This window comes from Lonchura striata, chromosome 6, assembly GCF_046129695.1.
Source record: "Lonchura striata isolate bLonStr1 chromosome 6, bLonStr1.mat, whole genome shotgun sequence".
NCBI classification, from domain to species: domain Eukaryota; kingdom Metazoa; phylum Chordata; class Aves; order Passeriformes; family Estrildidae; genus Lonchura; species Lonchura striata.
The window spans coordinates 26,468,136-26,485,946 of record NC_134608.1 but is presented as its reverse complement, the minus strand read 5'-3'; the positions used below and the strand labels follow the sequence as shown (position 1 = coordinate 26,485,946).

At 35.4% G+C, this 17,811-nt stretch overlaps 1 protein-coding gene across 4 annotated transcripts in view; it reads left to right on the top strand.

Moving 5' to 3' along the window:
- AKAP6 (A-kinase anchoring protein 6) overlaps positions 1-16,748 on the top strand; it is a 256,721-nt gene extending 239,973 nt beyond the window's left edge. For 2 of the 4 annotated variants that reach the window (XM_021542661.3, XM_021542663.3), the window contains exons 13-14: positions 7,289-10,346; positions 10,461-16,653. In XM_021542661.3, the coding sequence (XP_021398336.2) occupies positions 7,289-10,346; positions 10,461-10,714 (3,312 nt within the window). In that variant the 3' untranslated portion in view covers positions 10,715-16,653. Of the gene's footprint in view, positions 1-7,288 lie in introns of all 4 variants that reach the window. The other 2 variants (XM_031504984.2, XM_031504983.2) reach the window with 2 other exon arrangements.
- Positions 16,749-17,811: the final 1,063 nt, after the last annotated feature.

The window sequence follows — 17,811 nt, the reverse complement described above, 5'->3', positions numbered from 1 at the left end:
AGTATAGTATCTCTTTAAATAGTATATTAATGTAATGTAGTACAGTTTTAATAAAGCTATCCTTCAACCTTCTGACCTGGAACCAGACATCATCATTTCTTCCTGAATCTGAGGTTTGCCACATTTTTACTATAGAAAACAACAGTGATTTATTATGCCACTTTTCTTTGTTGGTACAAATTTGTTTATGAGCATCTAAATGTGGAATGCAATTGATTTGGCATTAATGTGATGTTCCAGAAATTCCCTGTTTTTTCTGAATATTTGATAGTCGTAACTATAAAGAAGCCATTTGGGTCAAATTCTGAGACTTTGCAGGGATGAACTCCCTCCAACTTGCATGGGCATGTATCTGAGGAATAGTGCCAGGATTTGCTCTTTTCTGACCTATGTGTGCATAGAAACATTTTAGTTTTAGATAAAACCAGGAATGTTTTTCTAAGAGATCCATAAAGGGCTTGTGATGGATTCTCGAACAAAGAAAAACATATATTACTCTGAAGTAAAGGTGAGATATGAAATGACATTCAAGGGCAAAAAATCCTGTCATGTAACCTCTTGACAGATGAAAAGAAAGTTACAAAGCAGTAAAAACAATAGTTGGTAAAATATGTCATGTAGCCAGGTTTTCTCATCACAAAAAAAAAAAACCCCAAATACACAACTTGGGATATAGGTCTGGGATTGTAAACCTATTTGGATGACAATATTATTCAATATAAAAATGTTGTAGATGTTCTTCTTTCTAGTAACATCTAAAGGGATTCTTTAGCAAATAAAAAACATAGATGTTAGAAAGGCTATTGTGGCAAAAAAAAGAGGTAAATGCTTCTGTAGAGGATGGAAAACAGATAATGGGTAGGTCATTAACAATGATCCTTTGGACACAGAGCAAGGACTGAACTTGTTGAGTCCCTGCTTTTGCCTTGATCTGTGATCAAAGTTAGTTCCTACAGGCCTTCTGCTGACATGGCTCACCTTCTGTTTCAGCCTGGCTTGTGCACTCCAGTGTGATGTGATAGTGGAGTCTGATGGAGAGGCTGGAGCCTTTCACTCTTTTCTCCATCTGACACTGCAGGCAGCTTACCAATGGAGTTAGAATACCCTCATAAGACCCATATGCAGGCACATCTGACCCCAGAATTTTACCTAGCATCAAGTGACGTAGAAATAGCAGAAGAATGCTTAGAGAATGGATGATTTCCCCAACTTAAAACACTTCTGTTACTAGTAGGCATTAATAGTTTTCAGCTGGGCATCCTCTTAAAATGGCATTTATTTTACCTGTTGTTTAGGAGATGTGCCCACAAAGCTGCTGCCATGATAAAGAAAATGACCTGTTTTTAAATCTAGATATGACAACAGTAGTCCTTTAGACTGTTGTTTCTGACCATTATCAGAGAACTTCAAAAGATCATCACAGAGACCTGAGCAAAAGTGGAGTCTCTGTTGTTCCCAGCTCATAGTGAGAGCCATGCAGGTGACATCTGTGACTGCAGTGGGCAGAGGCAAAGTCAAGTGTCCTTCCTGTGGTACAGGAATCTGTGCATACAACCACCCATGTAGGACCCTGGCACTCCCTGTAAGCATACATGACCCCTAAAAAAGAAGAAGAAACTCTACATGTGCAGGATTAAGCATGTAATGTCATTGAGAGAGGCAATAATAATTGTAAAGTGCAATAGGAGATTACCACAGATTTAGATCTTGGGGAATACATGTGTGCTTGCTTTTAATTGCAATTGTAACAAATATGTATGTTCATGTATGTTTCTTTCATGCTCTGTGATAAAGCATGCTGCTTCCATATATTCTGAGAATATATTTTAATGTGTAGGCCACTTTGGTGTTATGCACAGGGAATATTATGCATATGCTTATGCATATTAAAAATGGGGATAGTTTTTCTAATGACTGTGATGTAGGGAACACCATTTAGAAAATGAGTTTAAGTGAGGCAGAGGTGAAGTGGCACTGTACACAACTATTTCCCTCAGCAGAAGTACTTGGCATGCTTACATTTTTCAAAAGACAAAATCATGTTTGTCTTCCTTGAATGTGCACACATTCCTGGAGGTGGGGGATGGTTTTCTGTCCTTTTTCTGTTTTTCTCTGGCCCTTAAATGCAGTTGAGTTTGGATAATTTGGCCACAAAAACTGAAGGATATATTGCAGGGAGGGAGGAGGAACAGAGTTTGTATTTATTATTGTAAAAGCCCTTTTTTTCATGTTAATTCCTTTAAAAAATATAATAGTACGTAGGGGTTACATTAGAGGCCTGTTTCACCAACACAAAGTATCTGTACTGGAGCAGCACATGCAAATGAAGCCAAAACAGAGAATCATTGTTTAATGTAATTTGCTTCAGAAAAAAGCTAAACTATTCTTGTTTTAGTAAAAAAAAACAAAACCAAAATAAAAATTGCATTTTGACACTTTTCCTTGAAGAGCACTGGGGCTAAGGAAATGTCTTTATTTGGCTTAATAACCTTATTTCTTCCCATTAACATTTTCTGCAGATTAACTGGTTAGCCATTAAACACCAACTCTACAAGGATTTAAGCACACACCTAATTGTGCTCACAAGAGTTATCCCACTGAAATGGGAAGGCTTTCCTGAGTGAAATAATTCTGGATTCAAAGTAGGAATAGCTAAAAGCCTCAAAGCAGTACCTTCAAATACATTAGAATTAATTTAAACTTTCACCCTTCTGAGTCTATAATTCGATTGATTATTCACTTTATCATACTTAAAACTTTTCATTCAATAGTAAATGCTTCCTAAGTGTTGTTTATCTAGTGGCAATATGCAAAAAACCAGGAATATGCATAATATTGTGCATCTTTTGATGCTAAATACATTGAGAATTTTTTACTTTCTTGGTCAAAACTATTTGCTGTTTTTTACTTTTCTTACTGATCCTAGAGATCTTCTCTAAATGTAGTGGCATTTAGTTGTGACATTCACATTCTCTGGACAGAAAGGCATAATTCTGTCTCTCAGAATTTCTTGGAGAGGTACAGAGAGAAGAAAAAACCCAATCTTTATCTCTACTCTTTTGTTTTCCCCATGTATAGTGACTTTATAATATTAGAGACCACTCAGACCTACTTTAAAACTACCCACTTTTAGAAAAATTAAATATATGTTTTCTGCTCACATATTAAAAATGTTTCTGAATTAAAAAAAATTTAGTGCTATCATTTACACAAACCTCTATCCAAAAAATTTTGCCAGACAGGACCAAAAAAAAAAAAAAAACCCCATAAAGTTTTTGCCAGCACAGGTACCTTTGCAACATTTTGCCACAGACTTCAGCAAAGCCAGGGCTTAGGAGTCAGCATACAGGGCTCACTCCATTGAAATGTGATGTTCTATAGCACCTTCAAGGACTCTCTTTAAATATAGTCTGTCTTACATGTGGAGATCAGCATGTCTGTCTGTGATAGACCCCTTCCTTTTTGGGTATTTGCAGTTCAAGAAAGGATCATAGAATCAGAGAATCATACAGTCAAAGAATGGTTTGGCTTAGAAGGGAACTCAAAGATCATTTAGTTCCAATCCCCCTGCCATACACAGACTCTTTTCATTGGACCAAGTCACTCAGATACCTTGATCCAGGCAAGGTAGAACTTCCTTTGGAGTCTTCCTAAAGAGTCAAACTCTCTAGGAAAGACATATTCTTAATTAACTGAAGCAAAATGAAAAACATACTGAAGCTCTTACACAAGTAAAGCTTTCCAAATTGGCAATGGCAGTAGAAGATTCATCTACTTTGTGTAAAAGATGAATTGTACAATACTATACAGTTCATTCAAATGAAAAACATGGACAGAAGAAGAAACAATACCATTTTTCCCAGTAAAGTGAGCAAACAGAATTTATCTCTGGCACTATCTGACATTTATCATTTGTACCCTCCTCTGTACAACACCAAGTAAAGGATAAGGTGGGTGAATTTTAAACATTCTGTTGGCAAGACCTAATAATCTTTTACTAACATGATAACTCTAATCATCCAGCATCCTACCTTTGCAGTGAGCAGCCTGAAAAAGAGATATCTGATATGATGAAAATTATTCCTAAAAATTCCTGGGTTTTTACCTCACTAATGCTGTCAGTGCAAATGTAGGCTGGAGTGACACCACCTTCCATTCTTCACTCCAGAGATTAATTCCAGAGGCTATGATGTGGCACTTCCAAAAACTACCTCAATCTCTGCCTTGTTTGAACAGTTCACTAAATTTGTAAAAAAATATAGAGAAAATACATACCTGTACTAAAACTGCCAAATACAAAATGTGTGTGACATAAGCTGAGTGATTTGTTTCAAAGTTAAAACTTTTCCTGTACTTTGGAAGGGCTGCTACTGTAGCTGATAACCACTAAAGTTGTACTTCAAGGGTTATGATGTTTATAACTACAGTAATAATTTACTAATATCAATTTAGTCAGTTCCTTGGAGAGAGAGAACTATATTAGTAAAATGACCATATCTACATAGGAGTCTTTGCAAATATAAACAACAATCAGAAAGAAAATAAAACAAAACTAAATAAAATAAATAATTTTTTTTTAATCCCCTACCATCAAGCTAAGTCTGCAAAACTTCTGAGTATATGCCAGGCCTCAGGAAAGCATGTGCATTTTAAGAATAAAAAAATAGGCTTTGAAGTGGGGAGCACTCAGTGAAGATGAATGGGCTGAGGTCACAACTGTACATGTTTTATTGTTTTAGTCCATCTGACTTGCTGAACAAACAAGCGGCCAAGTGCTGATTTGCAGAGGGAAGGTTATCTTCCTGACCAATGAGGACCAAATATTTTGTTTTGAAACAGAATCAGATTCTATGGAACATAAAATTCTTGGAACCTGCTGCTGATTTCCTGCCTTCAGTAATTTCTTCTTGCAGCTGGCAGAAGCTTAAAACAGTAAAATCAAGCAGTTTAGGAAACTTCCCACAGCAATGTCTTCCTAATGCTGAGTATGACAGTGTTGTAAAACATGACACAGAGAAAATGAGCCATTGAATATCATTTCTTTTTTAATCTAATGGGTTTTCAAATAATTATATTGTCTTGCATTTTACTTAAATGTTAGTTAAGGGTCAGCTACAGCTGGGAAACCAAGTGCAACTAAGTACTAACCAGGAGCTTTTATTAAAACATGGCAAACTGGCAAATCCAAATAAAGATTTCTGGACTCCACAATGTACAGAACTGCTCTGACAGCCATAGCTGTCTAGCAAATGGGTGCTTTCACAGGAATTTTCTTTAACCAATGTCTCATGGGGGAAAAAAAGAACTTTAGCAGAGGTACTCTATAAAAACAAAGAGGCTCAAAGTTTCAACATTAGTAATGACAGATTCAGGAAATACCGAAGGCGTCCTAACCTGCCAAGAATGAAAAAATTCTTTCACACCTGCAGTTCTGCCCATTATTACATGTGATATCTTAACACAGCTGCAGTACTCAGGGACCTACATTACAGCTGAGCCCAATGAAGCACGAGGACACAGATTTATCTTAGATGGAGAGAATCTTTATTTCTCAAATAAGTTAATAATCACATCACCCCATTGAATGGTGGGCAGCTGCCCAGTTTGGGGGAAATAATTCCACCTGATTTTCATTGATTGTTTTAGCCTCTTGTTTACTGGACCTACTGGGAAGATATGGCCTTGTTTCTTGCACAGAAACAATGCCACCTATATCCATAATTAAATAGGCACTGGAGCTGTGTCTCTTGCTGATTAAACATGCCAAACGCAGCACTACAGGACAAAATTCTCCTCATCTATGACCAAATTAATATTTGTTTTATTCAAAATTACACAGGACAGGAAAGTTTTTTTTAAGAACAATGTAAGTAGGGCTTCTCCTGAGAGAATAGTTTGGTTCATATCTCTTATGCCCAGTGTGGCAAAGTGTCCCAGCCCAAAATCTGTGTCCTAACTATTGAACTCACAAAAGGGCAGTGAAGCTTTAGTTCCTACTTCAAAGAGAGTTTCCAACTGAGAACTGAAGTCAGAAGTACATGCCTTTCCCTGCACAATTAACTTTGGCTGGGTCTTGATGAGTCTAAGTAACTAAGTTGTGCAGAAGTGCACTTTTTTGGACTACAGCTTAATTTTATCTGCTTTATATTTGCTGTGATTTGCTCTGGCTGTTTGGCATCATGTCAATGCTGTATTTTTAAAACATCACTTGCTCAAAGAAAATTGGAGAAAGCAAGAGATCAGAGTTGAAAGGTTTCTTGGAAGAAGTGTTTGTGTTTCTGGATACAGTGATCACTGTTCAGATGTTCAGATGATTTAAACTAAACAATTCTACATTAGTCAACAATTCTATTACAAGACTCCTTGTAAAAGCAAAGCCTTCTCTAATATGGAGGCCTCTCAGGAAATAGCAAAAGAAAGCAAAATTAATTTGTGCTCAGCCCCCAGATCAGGGACCATTTCAGTCTTATTTTCAAGGGCTTAAAGTGGTTTGGTACTTGTGTTTGGCCACTTGACAAATCACATCTGAGTGAGAAAAGTTGTCAAGGTGTTCTTCCTCTTCCACACATGTTTCTAGAATGATTAATTCTTGTTATCGCATGTTCTGAGTCATAATAACAAACAGTATTGGAAAGTTACAAATATTTTTAAAAGAAAATTAAGTTTCTCACACTTATTTATCAGTCCCTTTCAGAGAAAGGTATCAGAGCAGACATTATTTGAAACTCATGTAGTACTTGATCTTTCAGCTGTACATAGCAACATTCATTAGTCTTACTGGTCATTTGTACTGCCTTTATTATCAAGTAAAGGATAAATACAAATTCTAGCAAAAATGCATCAAGACTTGTGATCTGTTTCCAAAATAGTTTAATAAATCCTTTACGTCTTAACTGTTTTAAACTGAAGCAGGCCAAGAAAGATTTTCATATATCCAACATAATTGCATGTGTTTCACTAACACCCTCCTGTGTGATTCCAAGTTAAACTTATTATATATAAAGTTACTAACCACAATTAGTATATATTAAAGAAAAGTCAAATTTCTCTATTATATTTTGACAGCAAATAAGAAGAAACAAAGAAGTCTAAGAAATCTGTCAAAATGCAAGAGGTTTCCTTTTAATTGATCATTTTAATAGCACACAAGGCTTAACAAAATTAAAAGCCTATTAGCGATCATTGTTCCAAAAATGCACTTTACTTCCATTAACTTACATGATTTTAGTGGGAGCACATTTAAAGTACAGCTGTAAATATTTTTAATCTTTGACTTTTTCTTTTACAGGAAGCTCTAAATGTTATTGATCCCAGTTTGATGGATCTAAATGGTCCAAGTGAAGATGCACTAGAATGGGATGAAACTGACATAAGTAATAAGCTCATCAGTATTCATGAAGACTTAAGTGATCCTGATCAGGAGCTCAACAAGGATGATCTAAACCAGAAACCTGCTTCAGAAGAATGTGGTGATAATGACGTGAATGACGATGAAAGTATCAGTAATCATGGAATTCCTCTTTATTGTCCCAACATTACGTCACCTCCAAATCCTCACATCTATCAGGTCTATAGTCTTCATAATATTGAATTATCAGAAAAAAAACATATGCCTTTTTTGAAAAAAACATCCAGACTCTCCAATGTAATGCAGTCTAACATTTTAAACAAAAGTCTCAGTAAAGACTCATCATTTTCATCTACCAAATCCCTGCCAGATCTAATAGGAGGTACCACATTGGCAAAACCATATAACTGCATTTATCAGAGTGGAAACATAAGCAGGCATTCTGAGAGTGAGAGTGGGATAGTAAGTGAATGCGATACAGAAACTACAAATAATTCAGAAATTTTTTTGTTTAATGATATTGAAAGCAGTCAGAGTAATCCTGAAACTGGGCATGTGGAAATCCAAGTGGATAATGTAATAAAACCAAAATTAAAGCAAGATGAAGAAGATCATACTAGTCTTTCAGATGATTTCCAAATGGCTCCTTCTGCATGCTGTGGAAGTGAAAATGATGAGGATTTGGACAGCATTACTATGTCTAACCCTGGTTGTCCAGAAGAACTTCAAGGAAAACATGATGTCTTTACATTTTATGATTACTCATATCTTCAAGGCTCCAAATTCAAATTACCAGTGATAATGAAACAATCACAGATTGAAAAAACACATACAGAGGGTAGTTTGTTTCATGACTTTTGTTTTGACAAAATACCTGGTAAAGCAGAACATAAGTCTGGAGAGTCACAACCAGATGGGTTTATTCATGATCATGCTCTAGCAAGTATCTGTGGAGAATCAGATCCCAATTCCTGTAAATCTGCAGAAACTGTAAAAAAATTACCTGTTACAGAGAATACAAGACAGGTTTCCACTTTATCTCATAGTTCTTCTTTAGAATCTCTGTCGGTAGTAGGTGATTTGTTCAGCTCAGGTATTTTTAAAAGTGGAGAAGGTCTTCAGCGAAGTGCCTCTTTGGAGAGCTGGCTGACTTCCTACAAAAGCAATGAAGATCTTTTTAGTCATCATGGCTCTGGAGACATAAGTGCAAGCAGTGATTCTGTTGGAGAGCTCAGTAAAAGGACATTAGATCTTTTGAATCGCTTGGAGAATATCCAGAGTCCTTCAGATCAAAAAATAAAGCGCAGCATCTCTGATATAACACTCCAAAGTAGCTCTCAAAAAATGTCTTTTACTGGACAGCTGTCTCTAGATATTGCATCTTCAATCAATGAAGATTCAGCAGCTTCTCTCACTGAACTCAGCAGCAGTGAGGATCTTTCTCTCTGTTCTGAAGACATTGTACTACACAGAAATAAAATACCAGATTCAAATGCATCATTTAGAAAACATCTTAATAGATCTGTAGCTGATGAGAGTGATGTCAATGTCAGCATGATTGTTAATGTCTCCTGCACTTCTGCTTGTACTGATGATGAAGATGACAGTGATTTGCTTTCAAGTTCCACCCTTACCTTAACTGAGGAAGAGCTAGGTATCAAAGATGAAGATGACGACTCCAGTATAGCAACTGATGAGGATATTTATGAAGAATGCAATTTAATTTCAGGACTTGATTATATAAAAAATGAGCTCCAAACCTGGATTAGACCAAAATTTTCCTTGACAAGGGAGAAAAGAAAAAGTAACCTCAGTGATGAAATTCAGCGCAGTAAAGAAGTTAGTAATGACACATCAAAAGCCACAGATACATTAAGCATTGAAACACTGTTGAATTGTTCAGTGCAGAAAATATCAGAAAATAATGGCAATAGTAAGAATATACCATGTGATCGTGAAAAAGGAACAAAAAGTGATCCAATGAAAGACATCTCTCAGGTTGTGAAGGATCAGCTTGTGGATGATATGGAGAATGGCAATGTCGAAAATGCTCTTGGTAGTGAAAAGGAAGGTCTTGCTAGAGTAGCAGCAACCCCCAGAACTCATGCATCACTTGATGTCAGAGAAGCTGAAAATGAATGTGGTGTCTGTGAAGCATTTACAGACAGTTCAGATGATTCACATATGGATGGCAAGGAGACTGTTCTATCCTCAGCTGGATCCAGGAACTCTCCAAGAGAATGTCAAAGTCATCTTCAGCCTGATCATCACTCTGTTACTTCCTCTCCTGCAAAAAAGCCTTGCCTTGAATGTTCCTCAGAAATTAATTCTGTAGGCATACAAGATACAGCTTTACAGCCATCTTTACCTAGTGGTCAACAACATAGAATAAATGCTACTGAAAAATTTCCTGATTGCTGTGCAGCCTTGAAATCCAGTGAAGCAAAATGCAACTCATCAGCCAATGGTTTTGATTTGTGCTGTAACTGTGAATCTGCTGATTTTGATAAAAAAAACATGGAAGATGGCTCAGTACACAATTTTGTGAGGGAGATAATAGACATGGCATCAACAGCTTTGAAAAGTAAGTCACAACCTGAATGTGAGTCATCTGCTCCAGCTTCATTAGCACAGATCAAGGAAAAAGTGTTAGAACACTCTCACAGACCCATCCAGCTAAGAAAAGGGGACTTCTATTCTTATCTTTCACTTTCTTCTCATGATAGTGACTGTGGAGAGGTAATCAAATACATAGAGGAAAAGAGCAGCACTCCTGTGCCATCGGACTTCACAGATGAGAGAGAAGATATTGAATGCTTCTTTGAAGCCTGTCCTGAGGAAGAACGGGTTGAGCAGCAGCAGCAGTCTATTTCTAATGGTTCTCCTGAAGCACAAGTTGAGAAGCAGCAACCTATTTCTAACCCTATTTCTGAAACATCTGCAGAGTCACTAGGTGAAGTGACACCAGAGTCATTAGAAGTTAAAACTTCTTCTGAAGGTAGGGATTTATCTTTTTTATGTGGGGATGACAATGATATAAATATTCCAAATACTAAAAAAAAATGTGCGACAAGTAATTCAAAAAATGCTGATGATGATTTGCTGTTTTCAGATGGACAAAACGAAAGTTTGGAAAAGAATTCTCTAGAGGTTAGCACTAAAAAGAGTAGTGCAGGAAAATCACCTGGAACAGAAGAGAAAAAAGGATGCGTTACTGCTTCTGAAGAGGCTTCAGCTACAGATTTTCAGATAAAGCCTGGCCATTCACAGAAAAAGGATGGTCTACATCAGAACAGAAAAACTCTTACTTGTGAAGAAAATCTCCTGAAACTTCATAAGGAAAGACATATAAATATGCACAGATAGAATGTAACCCTCTCCAGGCACATAAATTATTCTAAAAACAGGTATGTACTCTACAAGTTGCACTTTTTTTTTTTTTTTACCTTTTTTTACCTCTTTTTTTCCTTTTTTTTAAATTTTTTTGTACAATGAATCATCAGGCAGGGCTTCTGTTTCATGATAATACTATGTCATTTGTTTTGATTACACTATAATCCCAGTCTACATGCCACTAGTCAACAAATGCAGTGAATACTAATTGCTTTTTGCCCTTTGGCTTTGCATTGACTGGAGCTGCTCCCTTCTGGAACAAGTCTGCTATCTTGCAGAACCTGGGAATTCTTCCAACATAATATCAGCCTCCTTGCCCTCCTCAGCTGAGGGAACCAGAAACCATCCCCACTCATTGATGCCTTTCTCTGCAGGCATCTGGTCTTAGGAGGGACTGAAAAGCACTTGATAAAGCTGAACTTTCAGTTCTACAGGAACTAGTTTGTTTGACTAGTGAGTTGGAGTTCTACAATATTTCTAGGCAAACCATGACGAATAGCTAAGCAGACTGGAGAATAGAGAGATAATAAGTAATCTACAGATGTCAGTTTACCATGATTTTAATTCAGTAAGCCATTATTAAGAACACAATTATTACAACATAGCATTAGGCCAAAGCTGAGGTTTCCAAAACAGCAAATATTTAGAACATCATGTAAGTATATAATGTGATAGTAATGGAGATGGAAACTGATAGTCACCCAATTATCACTACGGCAACCTTTGGTTCTATTTTGTGGTAAGCATTTTGAAACATGAATAAGATGGTGGAATCTAAGGCAAAAAGGTGGTCCTGATCTCTACCAATGTTTGAAAGTGGTTCAGATCTGGAATTTCTGACCTCACATAAATGTTGAACAATAGCTGCACATTTAATAACGGAAGAGGATCTACAAAGCAACTTTTGAATCAGTTGCTATCATGCAACACTGCTGTTTTGAGTCTCACTAGTTTGGTGACCCAAAAGCCAGCACAGCTCTATCGAATGCCACTAGTCTTTGGAAACACTCCTCCAGCAGACCACAGCAGAACAGCAACTCCAAATGTCAATCCAATTCCAAATGCTACTGGTTGCCAGAAGCTGTAGCAAGGGAATTCACAATAAAGCAGAAGGCTAAGCATGGTACAGGTTTCCTTGATGAGTTTTTGAATCTCCACCAGTGGAGATTTTCAAAATTCAAATGGATGTGGCCCTGAATAATCTTTTCTACCTTTGAAAACAGCCTAGCCTTCCTTTTAAAAGGAGGCTGGACCAGTTGATGTTCAAGTTTCCTTTCAACTTAAGTTTTGCTATGATTCCAAGATGTTGGCAGGAGAAAAGGCTGTTATTCATCACCACCCATGGAAACTATTAGTACTCTCCTATGGCAAAAAGGGAAGCTGTGGCAGCTTCTTTGCTGCTCTTAGAGATCTAACTTCCTTATTTTTTATTTTGTTATGTTATATTTCTAAGCTTTGGGTGTTCCATTTATTGGTGGTTTACCCAGCATTCCCACATTCACATTAACATTTAGGTTATGCCAGCAATAGTCTACAGTTTGCTGCTATCTCAACACATCTCTATTTTACTATTGCATTATCTTGGAACCATCATAACAAAGAGGATTTGTCAGGAATGGCTTTGAAATAGGCTATCATGACCTGCTGATTGCCAGTTAGGTTAATTGACAATTAGGACACATCCAAATAAATGGAGAAGCAATGGAAATCAACTATGAATTACAAAACTCATAGATGATTCTATGTATTCTAGAATTAAATTGATAATGTATATATAGAAGTCTCTATTTAGAAATTGACATGATGACAAAAGTCTGAGATTGTTAACTGAAACTGATGCAAATTAAGCCTTCCAAGTTATTCTTTTACTAGTTTTCTTATTTTTTCACTAATTTTTATAATATTATTTTGAGGAAGAATACTTGCTGTAATGAGTGTCAATTTATCCTTGTTCTCATTCTTTCACTGATAATTGACATGTCTTTTCAATTTATTAGTACTTTTGCTCTGAGGATCTCATAATACTGCATAAACTTACCTCACTCTTCAGAACTTAATAGTTACTTGCATGGTAGCCAGATGTTTTTTTTGTTTTTTTTCCATAAGATTGGAAATGAAAATATACACTTTGTGTGATGTCTAAGATTGGACATAGACTATAGATTTAATAATAAATGCCCCACAATGCAATAAAATATAATGCAGAATCTGGATACAACAACATAATAGGGTTATGTTATAGCTTCCACTTTTGCCCAGGGGCTGACAAATTATTTTAAGAGAACAAAGCCCTTCACACTACATTCCCACTTTTTATATGTAGGAAGATACACTGGTTCTTAACTTGTACATATAGCATTACTTCAATGGAAACTATGTACTGTATCATTCCCAGTAGTAAAGTTCCGGAATACATATACTTTATCTCTGACACACCAAAAATGAAAATATGAGCTGGTAGGTTTGGTTTCACTAAAGTCTGAGCTCCCTTCCCCCATTCACAAGCTTGATGCTTTAACTTCACGTCTCATGCTATGGGGAATGAATTACAGGAGCAATCTATCCTAATTTGTTAACTTATTCAAATAACAGTTATTATACTTAACTATGCTAAAGATTATCTTTTTGGTGGCAGATTGTTTATTTTTTGATGAGGCTAATTACTGATTTTCCAAAGGTAATTTACATTTATTACTAATACATCTTTTAAAATGTGACAGATAAATGTTGTTCCCATAAGTGTATTATGAAAAAAGTTACTATTTAAAAACACATTATTTAATTTGAAAGATAAATGGCAAACACCATTATTTTTCCTGAAGCACCTGTGCTGTAAGCTCATTTAAATGTGTAATTCCATGTGTAGCTGCAATAGTTAGAAAAAAAATCTATACTATCTTAAGAGCATACTGAGAATTCAAAGCTGAAAAAGGCATGGTTTCAAATGTAGGTTGATTTTGTACTGGTTTAATATTTACCCTGGCTTTACAGGAGAATAAAACTAATAAACTAATAGTTTTTGGTGAAACGTTCCTATCCTGTTCTTTAACAGTGTGCTACAAAAAAAACCCAAAAAAAACCAAAAAACAAAAAAAAAAAAAGACAAGAAAAAGACCATTGTGGAAAATTTATAATAATTCTGTGGGCAGGCTCAAAAATATCTCTGACAGCATTGACTACTCTTTCACATGAGCCGACACAGAGTTCTTCAGCAGAGGTGCTCATAAAGCTGCACTGTTTATTCCTCAGTTAGGGGTCACCTTGAAAGATCTAGCTGTACATGAGTCATGTGATCTTCTGCTGTCACTGTGACCCATGACTCACCAATGGATGGGAACTTTTAGTTACAAATTCAATATGCATAGAGATCAATACATTCAGGACATGAATGTGTTCTATCCAAAGTATTTTCTAGATTAAGCCTTAGAATTCTGTGTGTAATCTGTTAGTTCTTACAAGTAAATACAAATGCTATTTCCTTATTTCTGTATTTTAAATTTAAGTTTTAACTTAATTTAGGGGGAAAATAATTTACTTGCACTTAAGAAAATGAAATTGATTTAATCTGACAGTGCTGCAATATTAGATGGAATATTCTGCCACTTACTATCACCAGGAGAAACCCAGCACTGGTGCTCAAAGCGCCTGACTGTTATTTCCTGCTCAGCAATAGATATTTTGTATGATTTTTTCCTTCCTTGTCTCATTTTTTTTAACAACAAAATAATGAGACTAATGATCAGTGAGACCTATGAAGAGTAGCTTATTTACATAAAAGTATTTTGAGATCCGCAGATAAAAGACGGTACATAAATGCAAAGGACTGTTAGTTATTTATTTACTACAGGAGAAAAAATATAATAGTTAATATACAATAATTTACTTTTAGCGACTGGAATTACAATAATACAAAAATCTAAATTTTTGCTTACCTTTTTTTTTTCTAGACATTTTTATAGGGAAGTAAATAATATAAAGTCTCTATAATTTATAGAGTTTAGAGCAGTCTGACTCTTTAGCCCCTTACAGTACGTGACTTTAAAAAAGCTAAATGAACAGAGAATCTTGTATTGGAATCTACAAATTACATAATTTTTGAAAAATCCATCAGTGAGACTTTTCTTACTCATGCCAGAATTGTACCTTTTGATACAATCTTCTGCTTTTTCAGATCAGTTCTTCATTAATATCTAAACAGACGGTTGAGCTTTTCAATATTTTCAAGTAAGAGTATTTCTTGTATAAATGGGGATGGATGTGGTCAGTTACAACGAAGAAGATCAAAGGAGATGGTAACTGGATAGATCCAGATATTCCTGCTTAACTTGGAAGGCACATAATGCATGTCTGGAGTGCCTCCTAGGAAATGCCTATGAGATGTACTTTGCACTAATCTTGAGCTATATTCTGACATTTATTTCTTCATAATTCTCATCATAAGCCCATGTTCTTTGCTGAATAGTTTAACCCTAAACTCTGAGCTGGATAATTCTATAGTAGGCAAATTTAACTCATTGCTGGTATTAGAAGTGTCTAAATAGTTTTTTTACAATTTAAAAATGCGGTGATGATACTGAAAATTCTATTCACAGACCACATCTGTGACAGTCTTTGCCTCTTCTCCATTGATGTCTCACTATATATGTTTGCACAAGTATTAAAGTAATTGTTGGATTGATCTTTTTGTTGCTTGACTTTTGAAAATTTCCATGTTTTTATTGGTTGGTGCACTTCTGTATGCTGGAGGTAAGTTCACAGGTAAAGATGAGGACAAGATCCAGAGAAAAGATCCAATGTGATGGATACCCTTGTTTCTTTAGAAGCAAAGTTTTATGAAAATCAGTGACTTTTCTACATCGATTCATTTTTTCACACTAACTTGTACCTCAGGCTGTTAAAAGTCATTTTTTGCCTACTGTATGCTTCTGCATTAAAGACTCTGGTATGTGACCATTTAATGGCTATCTATTTTTGTTCTGGAAAACCTATGTTTTGCAAATAAAACTTCATTTTCTGTAACCTACTATTACTTTTCTGTTTCCTTTTAGAAACTTGGCTGCAATTCAGGTGCAGGTTCATCCTGTAAACCCTGGGATGACCTCCAATTCCATTGTATCACTGCCCTTCATTAAACTGACTCCCGAGATAATTTTTTTTTCCAAATGTGGTTTGTCCATGTTGGCTTTGTGGTCAGGCTGCATATGCTAGTCCTATTTCAGTGATCATTTTGTTTTGTAGCAAGGCCATTTGCCTTCATATGGATTCCTCTCCCAAGCTACCTCTAATGACCTCCCCTTCCTAAATTGGATGCTCCTGTACTACTTACCACTGGTTCTGTTCTTTAAAGTACTATAGAATTCATGGTCAGTTTGATTAATCTTTTCAGAATTGTACCTGTCAGTACTCTTCTATTTTATGTATCAAATTTAATATTTATCTGTATAATACATAAGTTTATTGAAACTATTTTGCTTTTAAAGTGACTATTTTGTTGGATTGCAGCAAAAAGAAGTCATTGGTCTTTCTGATTAAATAAATCTAAAAATTAAGCAATTTAAATAAATGACATTTTATTTATTTAATTTAAAAATTTAATCTATGCAACACTTCAAGAAACAACTACATAGTGTTGTATATTAGAAACTGTTGACATTCTACTGAATTAAGTATAACATTTTGGGTTTTTATGCTTCTTGAGGTGGTAATGAGAAAAAAGTTTTTAAAAAATGTGTGCCTTGCTGTATTTCTTATACCATTTATTAAAAAGCTGCTTTCACAGTAAAATTATGTTGGTTTGAAAGGAGGAAATAGCAAGGTTGAGATGTGTGAATAATTTCTGTATATATGTATAACCAACTGCAAACATTGATGTATAATGACAGTATAAAATGCTTTCATGTTTGTGATGTCCAGTGATGTGGAAATTATAAGCCTTAAAACCATTAGATTGCATGGTAATTAGAATTGGCATAATAAACATAGTTCATTGGGGAAAAAAAAAGCAGAATTGGTGATCTGTCTTACCTGCGTTCCAAGCACAGAATGCTTTATCAAAATTCCAAAGAATATGGTTTTCTTTGCAAATATTCCTTAGAGATATGGAACTCTCAAACTGGTGAAGATTTGTATTATCTAACTCAGAGGTAAAGAACTTTGTCATTAAAGATTCTGTAGATCTTTTGGGCCAAACAAGGAGACACAAATATTTAGTATTTCATATAGTATTCTACAGCAGATCTTTTCAGTGTTTATCAGCAACAGTTTGTTGTCCAATTCCTCAACTTTCATTACTTTACATATCATATTGAATCAGCTCTATCTAGACACTCTAGCAGTCGGCTGTTTTGATGACTCAGACTGTACATTTCAAATGCTTTTGTCTTTTGCTAAAACGATATTGAGTGGCCAAAAAAAGTCAACCAGCCAGATTTATAAGTTAACTCTGCTAACATGGCATTCATCTCCAAAAAACACTATTGGGAAGGAATGTCAGGAAATTTAAGACAAGTAATGACCCTGATGCCACATTTAATAATTTTATTTCCGACTATATAAACGTTTTTACAAAAAGCTTCAACATTCTTCCTTTAAAACATGGACATCAGTTTGACAAGCTTAGCTACAAGCAGAGAGAAGCTGCACTGACCAGAAGTCATATTCATGCAAAACTGAAGTAACAGGTATTTAAGGACAATCTCATGTTTTCCAAACTGTTAACAGCTTCCTATTACTGCAAGAGGGAAATTGTCTCTCAATTTCCACAGTGTAGCCTTTAGCAAGCTATGAGGTTTGTAGGGCAGTAGTAACAATGCTTATCTTTAAGTATAAATAAGAACGACTATTTATTATCTGAACCTTTTGAATCTGTAGCGATTTCTGCACATGCATATCTTTTATCAGGTATAAGTCCAACAAGTCAACTGATAATTACCTAAAATGTATAACTATAGAGCTAAAGACCACTTTATTATATTTTAAACATTTTCAAGCTATATGTATATAAAAAAGGTAATTCAAAATATAACTCCTTATTTTTAGTAAAATTTTTGCAGTGACAATTGTGTTTATGA